Raw genomic sequence first — 19344 nt, 5'->3', positions numbered from 1 at the left:
ATCTGGGGGCGGGTGGGGCCGGGCAGCGCTGAGGGGGCCGGGCCGATGGAGCTGCGAATGGGGAGGCGGGGCTTTACTAGTACAACTAAAACCAATAAAACTGTTATTTTCTTATTATGAGCGTAATGTATAACAATACCATAATAATAATAAAGCGTAATACAATTTTCCCTGGGGAGGAGACGCCGCCAGTTCCCGTGTGGCAGCGTTCCCAGTTCACAAGCGCCTTCCCTTCACAACGCGGGCCCGCGGCTGCGGGCGCTTGCGTTCCCCGCTCCGCCAGCGCACCGCGGCGGGGTTTAAACGCTGCGTTTTCAGAGCTCGGGGCTGCGCTCCTGGGCCTGCAGACCCGCTGCGGAGCGGGCGCCGAGCGCTGCTCCTGGAGCGCGGCCCCACACCGAGCGCGGCCCCTCGGCACGGGGAAGCGGCAGCGGAGCCGCCGTGCCCGGCCCCCGAACACCGGGGGGGCGGGGACAGGGAAAAGGGGCGGGGCAACGCGCCCCGCAGGCCGAAATCGACGCACGCGATAGGCTGAGGGGGCGGAACCTTTGTTCAGGACGGCCCAATAAGAGCAATATTGGGGAAGCAATGACAGCTCGTAGTCATGTGATCGAGTGATGACAGTGATTGATTGACGGCCTTGTCAACAGCCCCCAGCGCAGCTGTGAGAACCCGGAGCAGCTGGCGGCAGGAGAAAACTGGAACCAGAATTCCGGAGCTGAAGTTGGGATATCGCAGAGCTGAACTCATCATAAGGTACATAAGGCTGATGATAAAAAAACAGACTTGTGGGGCGGGAGGGGATTGCAGGGCTGGAGCTGAAATGCACATACTGGGGAAAGCGATGAAGCTGAAATACTGAGAGTGGGGCTGGACTAAACACTGGAGGACTGGAGGTGAAACACTGACCTGAGGGCTGCAGCTGAAATCACATCTATAGGTCTAGAGCTGAAATAAAATCCATTACACCGAGAGCTGAAATAAAATCAATAGCGCTGGTACTGAAATAAAGATCTCGGGACTGCAATAAACACTTTGAGCTGGAGCTGAAATAAAAAAAATCACTGTAGGGCTGGAAGTGAAATAAAGCTTGTGGGAAAGGGCTGGAGCTGAAATCACATCAATAGGCTTAGAGCTGAAATAAAAATCTACAGGCTTAGAGGTGAAATAAAATCTATAGGGCTAGAGCTGAAATCAAATCAATAGCACTGGTACTGATATAAAATAAATGACGCTGGTACTGAAAGAGAGATCTTGGGGCTGGAATAAACAATGTAGGGCTGGAGTTCGAGCTGAAATCTCTCAGATCTGGTGCTGAATAAAGATTATAGGCCTGTATTTGAAATAAAGCTTGTGGGAACAAACCTGGAGCTGAAATTAAAACTGTAGGGCTGAAGCCGAAACATCCCAGAGCTGAAATGAAGACTGAAGGTGTGGAGCTGAGAGAAACCCTGCGGGGCTGGAGCTGAAGCAATGAACAACTGGAGCTGAAATGAAGACTCTGCAGCAGCAGCTGGAGCTGAAATAGAAATGATAGGTCTAGAGCTGAAATAAAAATCGTTAGGCTTAGAGGTGAAATAAAATCTCTAGGGCTAGAGCTGAAATCAAATCAATAGTTCTGGTACTGAAATAAAGATCTTGAGGCTGGAATAAACAATGTAGGGCTGGAGTTTGAGCTGAAATAGCTAAGAGCTGGTGTTGCATTTAAAGATTTTAGGCCTGTATGTGAAATAAAGCTTGTGGGAAAGGGCTGGAGCTGAAATGACATCTATAGGTCTAGAACTGAAATAAAAATCATTAGGGCTAGAGTCGAAATAAAATCTATAGGCTTAGAGGTGAAATAAAATCTATAAGTCTAGAGCTGAAATCAAATCAATAGCGCTGGTACTGATATAAAGATCTTGGGGCTAGAATAAACACTGTAGGGCTGGAGCTGAAAGAAATCATTATAGGGCTGGAGTTTGAGCTGAAATCTCACAGAGCTGGTGCTAAATAATGATTTTAGGCCTGTATTTGAAATAAAGCTTGTGGAAAAAAAACCTGGAGCTGAAATCAAAGCTGTAGGGTTGGAGCTGAAACATCCCGGAGCTGAAACATCCCAGAGCTGAAATGAAGACTGAAGCTGTGGAGCTGAGAGAAACCCTGCGGGGCTGGAGCTGAAGCAACGAAGAACTGGAGCTGAAATGAAGAATCTGCAGCAGCAGCTGGAGCTGAAATTAAATTGATAGGACTGGCGCTGAAATAAAGCTTGTGGGAAAGGGCCAGAATTGCAATCACATCTATAGGTGTACAGCTGAAATAAAATCAATAGTTCTGGGTCTTAAAGAAATATGTTGGGGGTGAAGCAGGATCATAACCTATAGGACCTGGAGCTGAAATAAGATCTATAGGACTGCAGCTGAAAGAATCACTGTGGGGCTGGAAGTGAAATAAAGCTTGTGGGAAAGGGCTGGAGCTGAAATAAACGCTATAGGGCTGGAGCTGAAAGAATCAATGTAGGGCTGGGGTTCGAGCTGAAATCTCCTCAAGCTGGTGCTGCAATAAAGATTTTAGGCCTGTATTTGAAATAAAGCTTGTGGGAAAAAACCTGGAGCTGAAATCAAAGCTGTAGGGTTGGAGCTGAAACATCCCAGAGCTGAAATGAAGACTGAAGCTGTGGAGCTGAGAGAAACCCTGCGGGGCTGGAGCCGAAGCAACGAAGAACTGGAGCTGAAATGAAGAATCTGCAGCAGCAGCTGGAGCTGAAATCGAATCTGAGTCCACATCCTTCTCAAGGAGCGTTTAACAGCTGCAGCCTAATGCGCAGGGTTGGCTTCTCAGCACCTCAGTCCCCCTGCCAACCCCTTTTTTGGCTCCCCCACACCATCAGTTGCATCTTCTTTCATCAGGCAGACCCACTTTGCCAGCTCATATGAACGTCCCCAGATGGGGAGAAGTCACAGTGCCCACCTCCAGCAGGGGCAGGGGGTGAGGACTCCTTCCCCCCCACCTCCCAAGGGTTTCTCCAGCTCCTGGCATTGCCCCAGAACATCACCAGGTACAACAGAGATGTGTGACCAGCAGAAACACCAGCTGGGCTTCAAAGCTCCAACTCTGAGACACAGAAACTAATTCCAGGGACTGTAGAGACCACTTACCTGTTCAGAGCGTGTCCAGAATCCTTGGTTATCCATTTCCAGGCTCTGGGTCCCTGCTTCAGGGTCTCTCCTGTCCCAGGGAACTGCCACGTCCCACCAGCCAAGCCTCTTGTTCCTCAGACACCAGGGAGGAGAGCACAGAACTGCAGCCGGTCCCGGCCCCACGCTGCTCCCTCTGCTCCCCTTGCATAGGGGCTGCTCTGCCCCAGCTCATTTCTGTCTGCCCCAGCAGACAGACGGACATTGCCCTTAGCACGAGCGAGATGACGGAGCACTAATGATGCAGAGGCCGCACACAACGATGACGACCACGCTGTACTGGAGAAAGCCTGCTGCAGGCAGGGGGGGCTCCAGGGTGTCCTCAGGAGCAGAGCACAGCAGATCTTACAGCCTGCAGGAGCCAGGGGCTCCACCCTGCAAGGTGGCAGCCACCCGCCCTCCTTCGGGACACAGCCGGCAATATACAGGATGCCAATGATGTGTATTTGACACCCTCTGTGCCCTTTCCAGACACCCCTTTCTCCTGTCCTATGCTACCTGCAGCAGACGGGTCTCTCCAGCTCCAAGCCCCCAGGCTGTGCAGAGGGACAGGGCATGGCTGTTCCTGGACCTGCACATTCAAATCAACCATTGCAAGCTAGTTGCCTCACCAGCCAAAATTTTGCATAAGAGATTTGGATCTATTGGTTGTGGATCTCCTCTGCTCACACCGCAGGCATGGAGACCTCTTTCTTACTCTCTGCATCTTCCCCATCTGTGCATCCAACGGGTCCCTCGGTCTCCCCGGCTTTCATCATCTCCTCTTCGAGCTGAGGTCCAGCACAATGTCCCTGGGGGCCGGCTCCCTGCTCCCCACCCTGCTGGGGCTGTCCCCCGAGACCCCAAGCTTTGGCTTTTTGGAGACCCTTCCATAACAGCTTTCCCCTTGGCTCTGGACCACGCCGCCGCCCATCTTCAGCGTCCAGCCAGCTGCCGTGCCCGTGGGCAGCAGGCTGGAAACCACCGAGACACCCCCGATGTCAGCGGGTTCCTGGCTGCCCCCAGGTTTTGAGGTGGGGTGTCCCCCCACAGATGCTCCCGGGAGAAGGGGACCTGGGCTGAGCCATCGGTCCCTTCCAGGTAGTCTCAGCTGAAGACACTGTTGATCACGGGCATGGGTGGGGAGGGAGGAGGAACCTCTCTGTCCCTTGGGTCCTTCAGCCCCTCTGGAAGGGATGTGGATGGAGAAGTGGCGGCGAGCTCCTCAGCTGCATCCTTCATGTAATACCATTCATCAAAAAAATCTGTTTCAGTCAGTCTGTGGAATAAACTTTATTTCCTGTCAAAAGCTAAAGCTGCTAAACAAAAGTAGGAAGCTAAACATTAATGGATACACAACACGTTTCTAACCGCAAGGCGTATTAACTTGCAGTCAGCTACAGCACATCAGCTCCGCATTTTTGAGTCAGCTGAAACAGATACAGTTGCTCTCAATTGTCAGCATACCCTGCACCATGCAGTTAAATTTTACCAGGCATCTCAGCATGCAGAAAAGCTTCCTGCTGCAGGATTTCACATCACAGCATTTTCTGTAGAAACCTATTTACATTTGAAAACCCTTCCTATTTACATGGAAAACTATACCTCTTCTTACTGCTCCAAATTAAGATGAAGGATTGTAACTTGGAACTGGAACGCTGGAAGTAGTTCACTTCTTTGAGTTCATAACCTGCTAATGTTACAAGTGATGTAAAAGGTAAGTTCAGACATACTCCTTGTTGCTTATGACCGTCTCAGAGTCTTTGGTGTAAATGTGCTGCTGATGAGTTGCCCGGCCTGCTGAATATGCGTATTTGTTTGCACTGTAAATTAAGAGAAAAAAAAAAAAAGATACAAAATAATAGGTATTACACACACATCCACAGTTTCAGGTACTCGGGAAGTTACTCATTTAGGTCTGTATCCAACCCACCAATAGCACATCCTTCACAAAGGTGCAGAAATTAGAGACCTATTGTTCTCATCAGTCTTGTAGCTAAGGGGAAAGAGATGGGCTCTTTGACAGTTTTTAATACAGGAATCAAGATGATGAGAAAGGAAAACACAACTGTCTTCAGACAGCCCCTTCAGCTGGCATTCATCGTGTTGAACTTCTATTTCATACATCGGTTCTACCTGATTTTCAAGATATTTCAGGATATTTGGTACTTTGTATCAAAGTATGGTGAGCAAGACCTGAGTCCAATGTGGCTGATGAAATGTTACCATAAAACCAATATGGCTTCAGATTAGGCAATGGAGTATCAGAGGAACACTGTCTTATTATGTGTTTTGACATAACTTTCCTAAGATTAATCACAGCAGCAGTGAGCGTGCTTCTCCCTCCCATGTTACCACCCTCTCAGGCTTAACCAGTACAGCCTCCAAGCCACTTGGGTTCTTCTGGGCAGACACGGAGCTCTGCCATTTTTGACAATTTCATCCCTTTCCTTCAGAAAGAGACCTTCTATATGTTTAAATAATTCAAGATGGGGAAAAAAAAATCCAGGCAAAATTAACTGTTGAGGCCAGAAATCTCAACTTTTCTGATTTGATGCACTACAAGACATCTCCATAAGGAAGACGAAAAAAATCATATGCATCTAACAATCAATTGGATATGCTTTGGGAAGGAAAGGCCATTACACTTTCTGCAAAATAAATGGCATTTGAATCGTTTAATAGTAGTGAGTATTGCAGAGAAACTTGATTATAACACACTGTATTCTTTGATATACTTTCCTTTTGGCAATAGATAGTTCCCTCTTTCACTGCCCATTTTCATCATGTAGATCTCAGAACCATGAGCAGTACCCAGAACTACCACCTATGGGTTGTAGGTGACGGCTGATGACAAAGTATCAACAAGTACACTATCCAGGAGGTACAAGTATTTGGTACAGCATTCCCTGCCATCACAAGTCTGTGACATGCCATAGCACTGAATTAATAGGTACAATTTCCCGTTTGTACTTTATACGGCTACAGGCGTATATTGGGGGGCGGCGGGGAGAGAGAATAGTATAGATAGAAAATGGTATCTAATTGACAGCTACTGTTTCAACTGACAAATCCAAGATTACCTGTAGTTCTGTTTTTTCCTCCCTCTGCATGAACAGGTCAGTAAGATCCCACCAATCATATAAAGAAGAGATCCAGCCCAGCCTAAGTACAGAGCACTTCCTAGTTCATACCTGAAACATGAAATATTTTATGGAAACAGCATAGCACAGGATCACAAAGCCATTATTTTAGACTGAGCCATAAGGTGCACAAATCATGCAAACAGGCGAATTCTAGTTCGCACAGAAATCAGCTAACTGAAAGGTACTTCAACAGATAACAGAGGAGAACAGATCTGGCTCTGTGTCTGTTCAGTAAACTCTTGCATGTCTGTTTAAGTGCTCTGCCAAGTTAGTGACAGAACATGAAAGCACTAAGCAACATAAAGATAAGTAGCAATAACTACTTGCATATATTTAATAGTTGATAATAAATGATAATAATATGCCTTCTGTGCAGCCCACAAAACTCATTTTGCCCTTGTGTCAGCTGTACCACTGAAGTCATGTTGTAAAACTGAATGATTCGGACCTCCCTGTCTGTGTCATTGAAAAGGCTGACCAGAGAAATCAGGTTTCTATGGACACGACGCTAGATCACCTACGCGTAGCTATTTGTACAGGGCTAGTTTTCAAACTTCTGTATCCTAAAGAATATTCAGCACTCTCTGTGGTTATATGGCTGAAATACATTTACGAATAGTCCCAAGTTGAAAAATAATAGGTCCCCATTTTACTGTACAAAACACCTTTCACGAAACCTCCTAGTCCAGTCTAAGAAGTTCACTGATAACTAATTAAACCCAAAGAGTAGACACAACTGAGCCTGGGAAAGTCTGGCTAGAGTTTCGCAATGAGAGGAAAACAACCTTTCACATTCGGACAAAGACTATATCCACAATATGGCAGTACCTCTGCGGCCTGAAATACCTGATGTAAGGGCAAAGTAAGTGTCATGGACTGCATAGAAGGCATAATGAAAACAGATATGTGTGTTTTCTTCGCACTTGTAAACACAAAAGCATTATTTTAAAGCGTTGAGGTTTCTGACTCCAGAATTCATTGCTAACAAGATGGTTTCACAGTTTACACAGGTTCACTGCTCGCCATGTTCTTATTGCACATCAGAACCACAAGGTCTCCACTGTTTTAGAGACTTTCCAAACATTGAACAAGGAGACGATCATTATCTGTCTCTCTCAAAAAAAAAAAAACGCAAACCAAAAAACAGTAGTGCAAGTTGCTGGAGGAATACTAAGGAACAATCAGAGAGTGCTGCCCAGTGCACGCAATCATCTCTACTCGCTAGTCACCTATAGACAAGTAAGTATGTAGGAAGGATCTGCACAACTTAGGCTGCCTTCACAGCTGTATGATACATTCCTCTAAGAACTAATAATGGTTAACTTATTATTTTGCTGAAGTCAGGCCAAAAAAAATGCATTCTGAAAAACCAGATCTGCCAGGCTCTTAAGAGTGAAGATCAATACTGGCCTGCAATTGAATTTAAACCTGTCTCACAGAGTCCAAGGAGCACAAACTTCCTCAAGAGCATGTCTGGCTTTACCAATGATCAAAGTTAATTCTCGAAGAACTGCTCAGTGAATCAATACTCTTAAACATGAAGTTTAGATATTAAAAAAAAAAAAGATTTCTTTAGCTACTGAATGCAAACAATCTGGTAACTGATTAACATGCATTGATGTTGAAGCCCCAGATAACTATAAAACTCACTAACTATCCCACTAACTGAAATTCCTTATCAACAGTTGTTTCGGTCCTCTAACGTATTTATTACCCTTCATATAATTCTCTGAAGGGGATATAAAACAAAAAAAGTATTCACAACTGCAATTTCTTTGAAAGCGTTTGTTTGAAAACACCAGGAAAACTGACAAACATGCAAAGCAATTGCTTAAAGTACTTTGATTCCTAACAAAGCACTTCACCTCTGATTTCCCTGAACTGATTCTCAGGCAGAAAGTTACAAACACTTCAAATATGACCCCAGCAACTGAAGATTTATAGTTTACTGATCTAAAAATCATATACTCGGTAGAGGTACTGGTAAATTATAGATGTCCTTTTCCCCAAACCAGTTCTCTCATGTTCCGCAGACAATCTACTAAGTTTCCCTCTCCTTTTTTCCCCATCTCTGAAGGAGAGGCCCAGCCACCTCCACCCTTGTTCCTCATTGCTCCATCTATTGACCAAGATAAGGCGCCATAAGCGGGCATTTGGTTTTGAAGACTGTTGCTTTTATATCAGGCAAGAAGAAGGGCTTTTATACCTCGAAACTTGTTGTGCGCAACTGTATGACCTGATAGTCCCACAAACTTTGCCCCATTTTAATTCATAAGGCAAACAGATGTCGAGCGGCTAATATATAGTGAAAAATACTTCTTTAAGAGAAGCAGCACACTCCAATGACGTCTCTCAGCTATCTGCAGGTCATTAGTACGCAGTTCAAGCTGGTTTCTGTACGTGTTTTCATTTGCTTGTACATCTGAGGCATTGCATTCCAGCCATAGCTAGAATTTTTTCTCTCTTTTGGTCTAAATGCCAAAGCAAATTAAGACTTTTACCTTTTCTTCTTAATAGCATTGAGATGTGCACTTAATTGAGTCTCACAGGAAAATGTAAACACAGTACAGAAACCCCTCAGCTGCGGGGTTGATATCCCCCTCATTCACTAAACCTTCCAGAAGAGAACTCTCCTCCCTCCCCACCAACATCTCTGATGCAAATAGATTCCTTACAGACAATTTTTTCCCCCTGTAGGACTGGATAACAGGATCCATCCAGGTTCCGAAACTCTGGAGCAGCTGAGGTTAGTGCAGCTGTCTGTACCACATGGTGGAGTTTGGTATGACAGATCTATTAACTTACTTGGTTCCAGCATACAATGGGTCAAAAAACTGAGCAGTAATCATTGCAGCATACCAAGAAACAGCCACCATGGAGCAGAGACCTACCAGAAAAAATTCAAAAAATACACAGGTGAGTGATTCATTTAATGGCTGTAACAGTTTTAAACAAGAACAAGTGTTCATCTCATTTAGTCTGGCTGTGAAAGCAATACAAACACTGATAGTGTTCTCATTTCAGCCTCCATATTACCTCCTAAGATAAACAGAAATCCTCCTGTGACAGCAAACTTCATTTTTCCGTCTTCATCGCTCAACCCAATGTTTGTGCACTTCATACCGAGCAGCGCGATTACTGTAGCTATGAATCCCAAAAGGATGGAAGTAATCATCAAGGCACGGCATGCCTGAACATGAACTAAGACAGAAAACGAGAAAACAAATCAGGGTCTATACAGAAATTAATCTTGTGCTGAAAAAAGAAAAGTGATTAGAGGGAGTGACAAAATTAGCAGGAGCAGTAATGAGTGAAGCTTGTCCAACTTTATTTGGTTCAGAGAAGTGTCCAAACCCCAGAGCGTTTAGCCTTCAAGTCAGTCAGATTCCAGAGTTGAACTGCAGTTACACTTTATAAGCTCAGTAAATCCTCTTGGGCCTTCAGTAAACCCTGAAAAATTATAGCAAGCTCTTGTTAGTGTACATCTTTAAGTCCTGTGAAAACAGGTAGTGGTATACATGGTCATTTATAGGAGCAGAAATCAGACTCCTAGTCACGAGTCCTGGTGAGTTCCTTACCCCTGTACCGCTGAGCGCACAGGACACCTCTGAACTCCCGGTCCTGGCCAAGGTGTGTGGGGCTCTGGCACTACAGAGGAATCGGAAAAATGTGCCAGCTTTGCTACTTCCAGTGAGAGATGGGAAAGAAAATGCTCAAGTTAGCAGTGCACTTTAAACTCCGAGTAGGGGTAATGAATGGGCGATGAGCGGATCCAAGAGCTACAGCACTCACTCCTCTCCTCCCCAACACGTACTCTAGCGGAGAGATAGCAGCTCACTTAAGCTCCTGGTCCTTGCATTTAGGTATTGATTGCACAAAAACTGGGACCAGATTATTAACCAGCCTAAGAATTCAGACAGGGACTTCAGGCCCCCTTAAAATGGCACCCGGGATTTCACAGAATCACAGAATGTCAGGGATTGGAAGGGACCTCAAAAGATCACCCAGTCCGATCCCCCTGCCGGAGCAGGAACACTCAGATGAGGTTGCACAGGAAGACGTCCAGGCGGGTTTGAATGTCTGCAGAGAAGGAGACTCCACAACCTCCCTGGGCAGCCTGTTCCAGTGAACAGGTCCAGGCAAGTTCCAGGTCAAATGGCACTTTGGCACCTTTGCTACCAGATAAACACGCCAAGTGTCACCAACCCGGCAGGTTTTGGCTGCTAACTTTGATGAACTTGATGATCTTAACGGTCTTTTCCAACCTAAACGATCCCATGATTGTATGATTCTAACCACACATCAAAGGGGCCTGAGCTGGACCGGATTTGGACAGTCACGTCGTTGATGCCGCCGTTCCAGCTCTTGCTCCCCGACCACCTCCATGTCCTCCACGGTAACCGGCTCTCTGGCTCTGCAGTAGAGTGAGCCCGTAACTCTCCAGACAACAAAAACCAGGCACAGAAACAGGAGGCAAAGTGAGAGATTCACACTTAGACTCAGTGGGCTGTGGAGATTTATGTGGCTTAAGAGTATTGGTCCTGCAAGCCTGAGAGTTATAAAAAACGTTAATAACCAATCATGAGATGAATACACAGAATTAAACAACAACATCGCTCAATTAATTAATGCTTTGTTAGGTGTTAGTTTTAAATTTTGGGAGGAAACAGTACAGACAGTAATAAAAGTGAAAAGACTGCCTCAAAGCACCATTAACTGTTCAAAGCTTTTGCCTGCAGAATTTACTGTTAGGACAAGCACTAAACTCCGACGCTGCTTTCTAGTTTGGGATCTTACACCTTGGCAGCAGGAATTACCCACAGCAGGGATCCAACAACTTACATTTCAAGTCTTTGGGACTCCAGCAGTATTGGATGGGACTCCCCATATCTTTCCAGGACAATATCCTCAGTCTAACCGCTTGCAAGCCAATAGCTGTATTATTTTAACAGAAGAGATTTCATACCATATCCTCTTCGCACCACAATACAATAACCTCAACAGCCTTAACTGAGGAGCTTACTTCACAGTCCAGCCAGCTCCATTTTTTGTTGTCTTTATGTTAAAAATGAGCTTATTGAACAAGACATGAAGTCAGTTCATTTTATCAATCAATACTAATTGTAAGAAAATACCCCAAATCCTGTCATTGGAAGAAACACCTATGAGGCCTTAAAAACAAACCAAACCAAACAAACAAGAAGTAAAGCATGTGGCAGCTAACTAATTGCTTTATATCAAATGTTTAACCTAGTTGTGACTACACAGATAGCGCTTAGCTATACATCGTAGCCAGCCAAGGTTTCAATCTTATGCAATATTGCTTTTAAAAAAGGTCCTGACTTCAAACATTCGTGATTTGGGACAATGGCTTGCTGAATTCAAAAGCTTTAAATCTGTTTAAAAGAATCAATTTTGATATTTCCCATGCATAAAACAACAACAACAACAAAACAAACAGAGGAATGCCACATAGCTCAGCTGCCAATAAGGAAGCCTTCCTGGAAAATTTTTATGACCCTTCTGATGAGCGGTAACAAAGACACTTCTGTTGTGTTGTTTGGTTTTTTTTTTCTTTTTCCCCTCCCACCAATCCCTGGCATCTCCTGCTGCAGCAGTTTCAGCTGAGTTTCTAGACAGCAGTTTGAAACACACCTAAGCTGACCATGACAATTTTTGTTCTGCCTTGGCTTGTATCTGCAAGTGCTACAGACATATCTTGGAGGTCTCACTGTTGGCTCAGCCCTTGTCAATACCAGCCCCACTTTCTTCCTCTTTCCTGGCTTGTCCAACCGTCCTCTCGGCTTTCTCTATAATTCAGTGTCTTCTAACTTTTTTCTTTTTCAGTTCTCCGTTCTAAAGCTTTTTTTCTCTACAATTCTGCAAGCTGCTTTTCCCTTCCCTCTGCCTATACCCCTCAAATATACTGCCATCTTCTCAACGGCGTAACCGACCTCCTCTTCAACAGATCAAATTTATTCTTCACAAATTCACTTTCAGAGCCTGACCTATTCATTCATTTCCTGCCTGGTCCCATTTTTTTCCTTCCTGCTGACTCCACGTTGCTATCTGCAGTTCTCCAGGAGCCTTGCTGGTGCGTGCCTTCTTTTCTCCTTCACTTTAGCACATCTACTCAGGATGCTCTTTTCTGCCCCCACCCTCCCCAATTTCTTTAACACCCACTTTTTTCCCCAGCAGCTCCAAGATGCTGACCTGATGTGGCCCCATTGCCCACATCTGCACACATGGGAGCCCCGTGACACTCTCAGAGACAGCATCCCATGAAAATACACCAGTGAGAAGATGCTGCCTGGAGCCAGAGGCAGCAAGTGATGAACCAAACCCTGAGGCGGTTTGTACAAGAACCAAACGCACACTCATAAGGACTCTGACGAGGATAATGTCTGATCAACATGATCCTGCTATTGCTGCATCTAAGAAGTTTAAATAGGGTTATGTTCCTCTTAATACACACATGCATTTTAAAACCAACTGTTAGATAACACTGAAAGATGAAAAGAACAGATTATTCCCTAAATACCAGACACAGACAGTTTCAGAGAATTGCTGCACTAGTGTCAGAGCTGGTCAACAACATCGGTTTATTTCAGACTGAGAGAGAAAGTAAAGTTAATACCCCATTCCCCCTAGTCCTATACTACATACCCTTCAGATTAGGAGTATTCTACCTATTTAGTTTAGTCATCTCCTAGTGTAGATTCAACTAAGTAGGAAGGCGTTTTTATTCTGGGATAAGTATCTACACACTGAATTATCCAAGATTTATACAAACTAGCTTTAGTGTCTGTAAACATGTTACTATCCACAGAATATTGCCTTGGTCGAGCATTTGAGGACAATCCACAATTCTATCAAAGACTGATTACAGGAGCCAGGATATCTAAATTCCCTGGTATTTAGAGCCACATCCAACAAGATATTAGCTAACGAGTCCTGACAAGTATATTAATTTATAACATATACTCATTGTATAACATACTCATAATGTTATAATATGCATAATGTATATTCATTGTATTTCGTGCATTATCTATGCATTTTAGTCTCAACACGCAAAACCCACTACCACTTCTTAGCTATAAATTGTATTTATTACCTATTATATACTCCAGCTACAGTACATTACCTATCAAGTATTGCAAAAGAGGGCCTGTACAATAATTCCAAATAAACATGGAACTGTCATAAGATGTGTTAAAAAATGTCTCCTACTAATTCTAACCCCAAGATACTAGAAAAGACACTACACCATATTTAAAATGCCTATTAAAACAAATGTTTCATCAAGTGACTTCATTTGCCTTATTGTATAGCCTTTCCTAATGCGTGTGACATATTCTGCTGCTTAAGAGATTTTTATTACTTCAACCCGCAAAGTCCTTCCTGGCCAGTTATTTTCCAGTACTACCAGATTAGCAAAACAAAAGCCTTTCTACTTTTTTCCAACAAATTCTTAAGCAATATAATGCGCAAAGTCACATACCAGGCAGCGCAAGCATAGAGTCAAACTCTCTGCAGTTGGACACTCCAGTGCTGTCTTCTGCACAGCTCTTCCACAGGTTTTCATACAATGTAGACGTCGTGATCACACTACCATGTATACTGGAGACTTTCCAGTAATCATTCGGCAAAGTGGCTCCAATAACTGCCAACCCACCCAAACACAAAAGAAAACCAACTATTTCCAACGCAGCAGTCATGCTTGTGAGTAGTAACAGTTAAATATCCCTATAATTAGATTACAATCAAGTGAAGCCTTTGAGAAGCCTCCTTGCTGTTTTATCTCTGGGTTTCACTCCAAAATGAGGCTACCTTTGCTCTTTGCTCAACCCCAGAGATAAGGCTTACAGTGCATGATACTAAGAAGTGGGAGCAGTTCATGATAAAGATATTAGCATTTAAAAGAAATGACAATATTAATTCTTTTTCTAATGAGAAGTGACAAAACGAGCCTGTTCTTAGCCTCAGCCTAGAAAGTCCAGTCAGTATTTCTACAAAATATCTCGCACGAGCGATAATATTGGCAAATATTTTACTTCTGTCTCTCCTCTGAAGTCAACTAGGGTTTACACAATATTAAAGTTGTTTGTAATTTTATTATTCATCTCAAAATGAAAAGCTTTACTATGTTATTTTCTTGATGACTCAAGCATAAAAAAGCTTGAGAACAGGAACTTTACTCTGTTTCTAGAAAATTTAGCACATTTTTTAGAGTTAGGGTCATAAGTAATCCATAGCAACTGTACTCAACCTCTTTCCGGAAGGTTCAGTCTGTGGATGAGTCGCTTCCATTAATATTTTACAGTCCATTGATCTATAAACACATTCAATCTTAAAAATAGTCCCACTTACACTGGACTACAATTGTGATAATGCATGTTTCACAGAAAAATGTAAGAGGAATGAACGAGCCGGTGTGTCAGACCTATCTCAAAAGGAATAAAATGATGAAATAAAGCAGCTATATTACCGATCATACACATCAGCTGATTGCATCGGTTTGTCAGAATATCTTCGTATTAACAACAAAAAAATCTATTCTAGGCAAAGCAGAAGTATGTTCAACTTGGTTTCCTTGCTTCTGCTCTTGACTAGACAAAATCATAAACCCATAGAATGTTTTGGGTTGGAAGGGACCTTAAAGCTCATCTAGTTCCAGCCCCTGCCATGGGCAGGGACACCTTCCACCAGACCAGGTTGCTCAGAGCCCCGTCCAGCCTGGCCCTGAACACAGCCAGGGATGGGGCAGCCACAGCTTCTCTGGGCAGCCCGTGCCAGGGCCTCACCACCCGCACGGGGAAGAATTTCTTCCTCATATCTCATCTCAATCCACCCTCTTTCGGTTTAAAGCCATTATCCCTTGTCCTATCACCACATGCACTTGTAAAAAGTCCCTCTCCAGCTTTCTGGTAGGTCCCCTTTAGGTAAGAGAAGGCTGCAATAAGGTCTCCCTGGAGCTTTCTCTTCTCCAGGCTGAACTACCCCAGCTGTCTGTCTTCAAAGGAGAAAGACTCAATACACATCACCCACTAATGTTAATACCCTTAAACTGCTTGTGTATCCAAATGGGGTTAACCATCTCTTGATAACCCGCTCTTATCTCCAGGAAATGGAGTCAGAGTTTCTTCATAAAATAATCCTGCTGTGACGCAAGATGGTAACAGATTCATGCCATTTACATAAATACTATCAGTAGAATTAGTCGTCGAGAGAGTCACGACTTGCTTATAACAGATATCTGTTGTTTTGGGGTTTTTTTTCAAAATTCACTGGCCACTTTGACCTGACGCTTTAGGTTGGTAGGTTCAGCTGCAAAATGATACTACAGTGCCACCACAACATTTTTGCTCCCTTGGCATCCAAGAGGATCATTGCCATTGATATAAATAGGAACAGATTGGGCAGCGCAGCCAGTGCGAACCTGTCCAGCTCCGTACTTGCAATCTTTTAAAGAAATTAGATGGTATGTGGTAAGAATTGATCTTCTTGGGTGACTTTTACAGAATTCCCTCCTTCTGCTAAGTCACTGCAATCTGAAAAATGATGGAGTCATAAAATGGACATACTGTACCAGTAAACCGGAGTATCTGCATCCCATTAAAAGCCCTTCAGAGAGTTTCAAATTAATTTACCCACACACAGGTGCTACCCTGCTGGCCTCAGCAAACACTTCTGCTGACAGCACTTTCAAAGTCGAGTTTCATTGGGACCTTGAATTATGTGTCCCCAGATTTTATACTGCTACAGATAAAAAAAAAATCAAGAATTTCATTAAAAAAAAATATCTCTTCCTGCTTAAGAAAGCTATTTCACCATGCAGTCATAATACACACGTATAAACAGAAAAGATTAAACTGCAGTCCTGGAATGCGTGAGGCTTTCCTATATGGCACCAGACATTTCCATAATTCTCTTAAGGAAATCATACTTCAATGGTGTTAAAGAACATCGAGTTATTCTTCACTAAATTTCAGAAACTATGGTTTGGTAAGCAATGGACGTAACAGCAAATCTGCTCTGCAGAAGGCTCTGCATCAGCAGTGTAAAAGCGGCAGGGCTGATAGTTTCACATCAACACCATCCACTGCTTGGGAGATTTCTTCCAGGCTCGTCCTAACCCAGTCAACGGCTGGAAGTCTGGAAGTGCGTTCCTGGAACACGTTTCCCTGCTTTGCTTCATCCACAAGGAAACCCATTTGTGCACTCCAAGACCACTCCACAATGCAAACCAAGAGCAGTAAATGGGAATAACTGGAAAAATAATTATAAAAGTGTTTTTCTGATGTAAGTAAAATGCAAACATAGACATACCAAGATGTGGCCATATGTGACCATGGCAATACAGGATGAAGGAGAGAAATTGCTCCTAACCCCTCTGATATTCCCAAAACAGAGCATATTTACATGTAATAAGGTTGAGAGTGGGTTTACAGGCAGAAATAGTATTTTTTAAGAACAGATCAACCAATACAATTGGGAAAAAAATATACTCAAAACATTAACACTTTAAATGTTTGATCAAAGTGAGCTGTATCTTGTCCACCACTTCTGTAAATTTCTTTCAAGGCCCAGGAATGCTGACTGAGCACTGTAAGAGGAGAAACAGCCCTGCAAGAGACAGCAAGTACGCTGCAGGAGCCACATGAGGTGCCTGTCAATTGGCATGAGGAACCCCACGCTGATTTTAGGGGACACAGCTGGAGATGATCCACCAAGCCCTGCTAACCAGGGGTCCGTCCTTCCAATTACGAGGGCCAGGGGAAGGGAGGGAAGAGAACCCCTGGGAGGCAACTGCTTCAGTTCACCAAGAACCCTTTTTGCTCTTGGGGAATATTTTCTTTTCATGTAGGGTGTAATGAAACTGCATTTAAAGAAAAGGAGCCTGTCTCTGGCTCTGCTTGTCTCTGTGACAGGGCTGAAACAGCTGTTTATCCTTGTCACAGATCTGCCACACCATCATAAGCATCTGTGTCACCTTGCTACCACATACAAGAACTGGAGGATTGTTGGCCCCGTCTCATCACTCTGTTTTCCAGAAATCGTATTTAGGTTTCTACATGAAACTTAGGCAATCCCAGTATCTACACAGAGGCAGTCTTAGAGAAGAGCAGAACAGCATGAAAAGCTGACAGTGACCCAACGAGTAGTGTTTTTAAAATCCTTGGAAGAATATGATTAGCCTCCTTTTGAGGCCACAAATTCTGGCCTCATTACAGGATGCTGGCACTTATTCTCCAACTGGCACCATCATTATGAAAGCATATGAGGCCACCAAAGCCAGGACCCTGGTGAAGAACCACAAATATGCTGAAATCTTGAGAGTTAACTGGAGATTTAAACTCTCGCATTTGCGAGATCCGCCTCCAGTTGGGCAGCCCTGACTTCAGTGGAGTCCATGTCTCTGTCAAGAAAAACAAGCCTTCATAGTTTGTGAGACACAGTGTTTTTATGTTTTGAGCACTGCGCATTGAGAATAAATCAGCTGGAAAGAGTCCAGGCAAACAGCAATGACAGTAATAAGGGATCTATAAAGCAGGAAAAGGCTTGAAGAAATTATTCCATGACATAACTCATAAAGTGACTGCACAATACTGAAAGTCATAAAAGAATAAACGCAAAGTTCTGTTTAAGACAGAAGGCTTAACAAAATACCAGTTTTCAAAGGCTATATTGTTAGTTTCTACACTCACTTTTCTAAGGAAAGAATTTCAATGTCAGTCCTTCCTGACTAGGTGTTTACAGAAAGATATTTGTAAAATCCAAACAAATAATTTTTGGTCCCTACAAAGACAACTCTTCTCTTTCTATGTATAGATAAACTACCCCACTAGCACGGTGTACCTCAGAAAACACAAAAGCATCAGTAGCACAGATGTATTTTAATTTAAGCTGGTCAACTCTAAGAAATTCCAGAACAAACACACAGATGTAGCACAAAGTAAGCCCTGGAATATATAAGAAGTCCTGTCTCACACCAAAGCACAAGCAAGCACCAGTGCTCACTGACCTATGATCTGCTTGTAGTTAAGGATTAGGCCGAGTAAAAAGATCCTATTTCTTCCAAAACAATAATAATAAAAAAGTCTTAGATTTGTTGTATAGCACCCAACACAACAGAGATGGCAATAAAGTCACAGCGGTTACCGAGCTGAATTGCAGGATGAAGCACATGGGTTTCACTGGGGCCCTTTAACCTGCCTGCAAGAACCACGGGACAAATCCTCTCCATATTAGACCCTCTGTGGCAACCACGGCATATAAACCATGCAGAAAGAAGGAATAACACTACATCCCTGGGTTTTACCTACATAGACCATGCACACTTACTGTCGGAACTCAACATGTAGAGAAATTGCTTGCACTGCACTGATCCAAAAGCAGCCACCTCGCAGTCCATCCACAGCCCTTCGGAGACCCAGCCTGCAGGAGCCGGTGCTGCTGCCGTGGCCGAAACTTTCCATCTGTTGGACATGGTAGCAACAAGTACAATGGTGAATCCTGCTAAAGCCAGCAGAAATGCACAGATTTGTAGAGAAGACGACGCCATTCTGCTCACAGAAGTGGTTTTCAAAGAAGCCTCCCAAAATTTCTGATATTAGAAACCTGTTGAAACAGTTTATACACATACAGTATATGAAATTATCTTTACACAAGCCTGACCTTTAAGACGACATCAAAAAGATGCCTGCCTACAAAATAATTTATCATATAAGGGAATTGTAGAACTGGAATCTAAGTCTCATTAAATAATTGGAATACTTAAGTATCCTGTGGCATCTGAGTAATTTCTTAGGAACACTTTTGTCACCATGTATGTTTACCACAAAAAATACCAGCAGAGCAAAACCAGAGAACCCAACTGAGGAATTCTCTATTTTGAATTTGCAATGTCTCATCTGTTCTTTACTTGTTTCCTAACTCAAAATTATTTTAAAATTAAAACTATAAAATGCTTTAATGAATTATTCATCTCCTAATTACCATGGCTATCAATAGAAATTTGAAACAAAATAAATTTTGAT

At 43.5% G+C, this 19344-nt stretch overlaps 1 protein-coding gene across 1 annotated transcript; it reads right to left on the bottom strand.

Annotated features, from left to right (window-relative positions):
* Positions 1–4572: 4572 nt before the first annotated feature.
* Positions 4573–18869, bottom strand: LOC135991578 (claudin-19-like). Its single transcript, XM_065640308.1, has 5 exons — positions 18650–18869; positions 9338–9502; positions 9107–9188; positions 6239–6349; positions 4573–4978 (listed from the first exon to the last, which is right to left on the bottom strand). The coding sequence occupies exons 1-5, from the start codon at positions 18867–18869 to the stop codon at positions 4879–4881; spliced, it is 678 nt and encodes a 225-aa protein (XP_065496380.1). The 3' UTR covers positions 4573–4878.
* Positions 18870–19344: the final 475 nt, after the last annotated feature.

This window comes from Caloenas nicobarica, chromosome 8 (genome assembly GCF_036013445.1).
Source record: "Caloenas nicobarica isolate bCalNic1 chromosome 8, bCalNic1.hap1, whole genome shotgun sequence".
NCBI lineage: Eukaryota > Metazoa > Chordata > Aves > Columbiformes > Columbidae > Caloenas > Caloenas nicobarica.
This window is presented reverse-complemented; position numbering and strand designations above follow the sequence as displayed.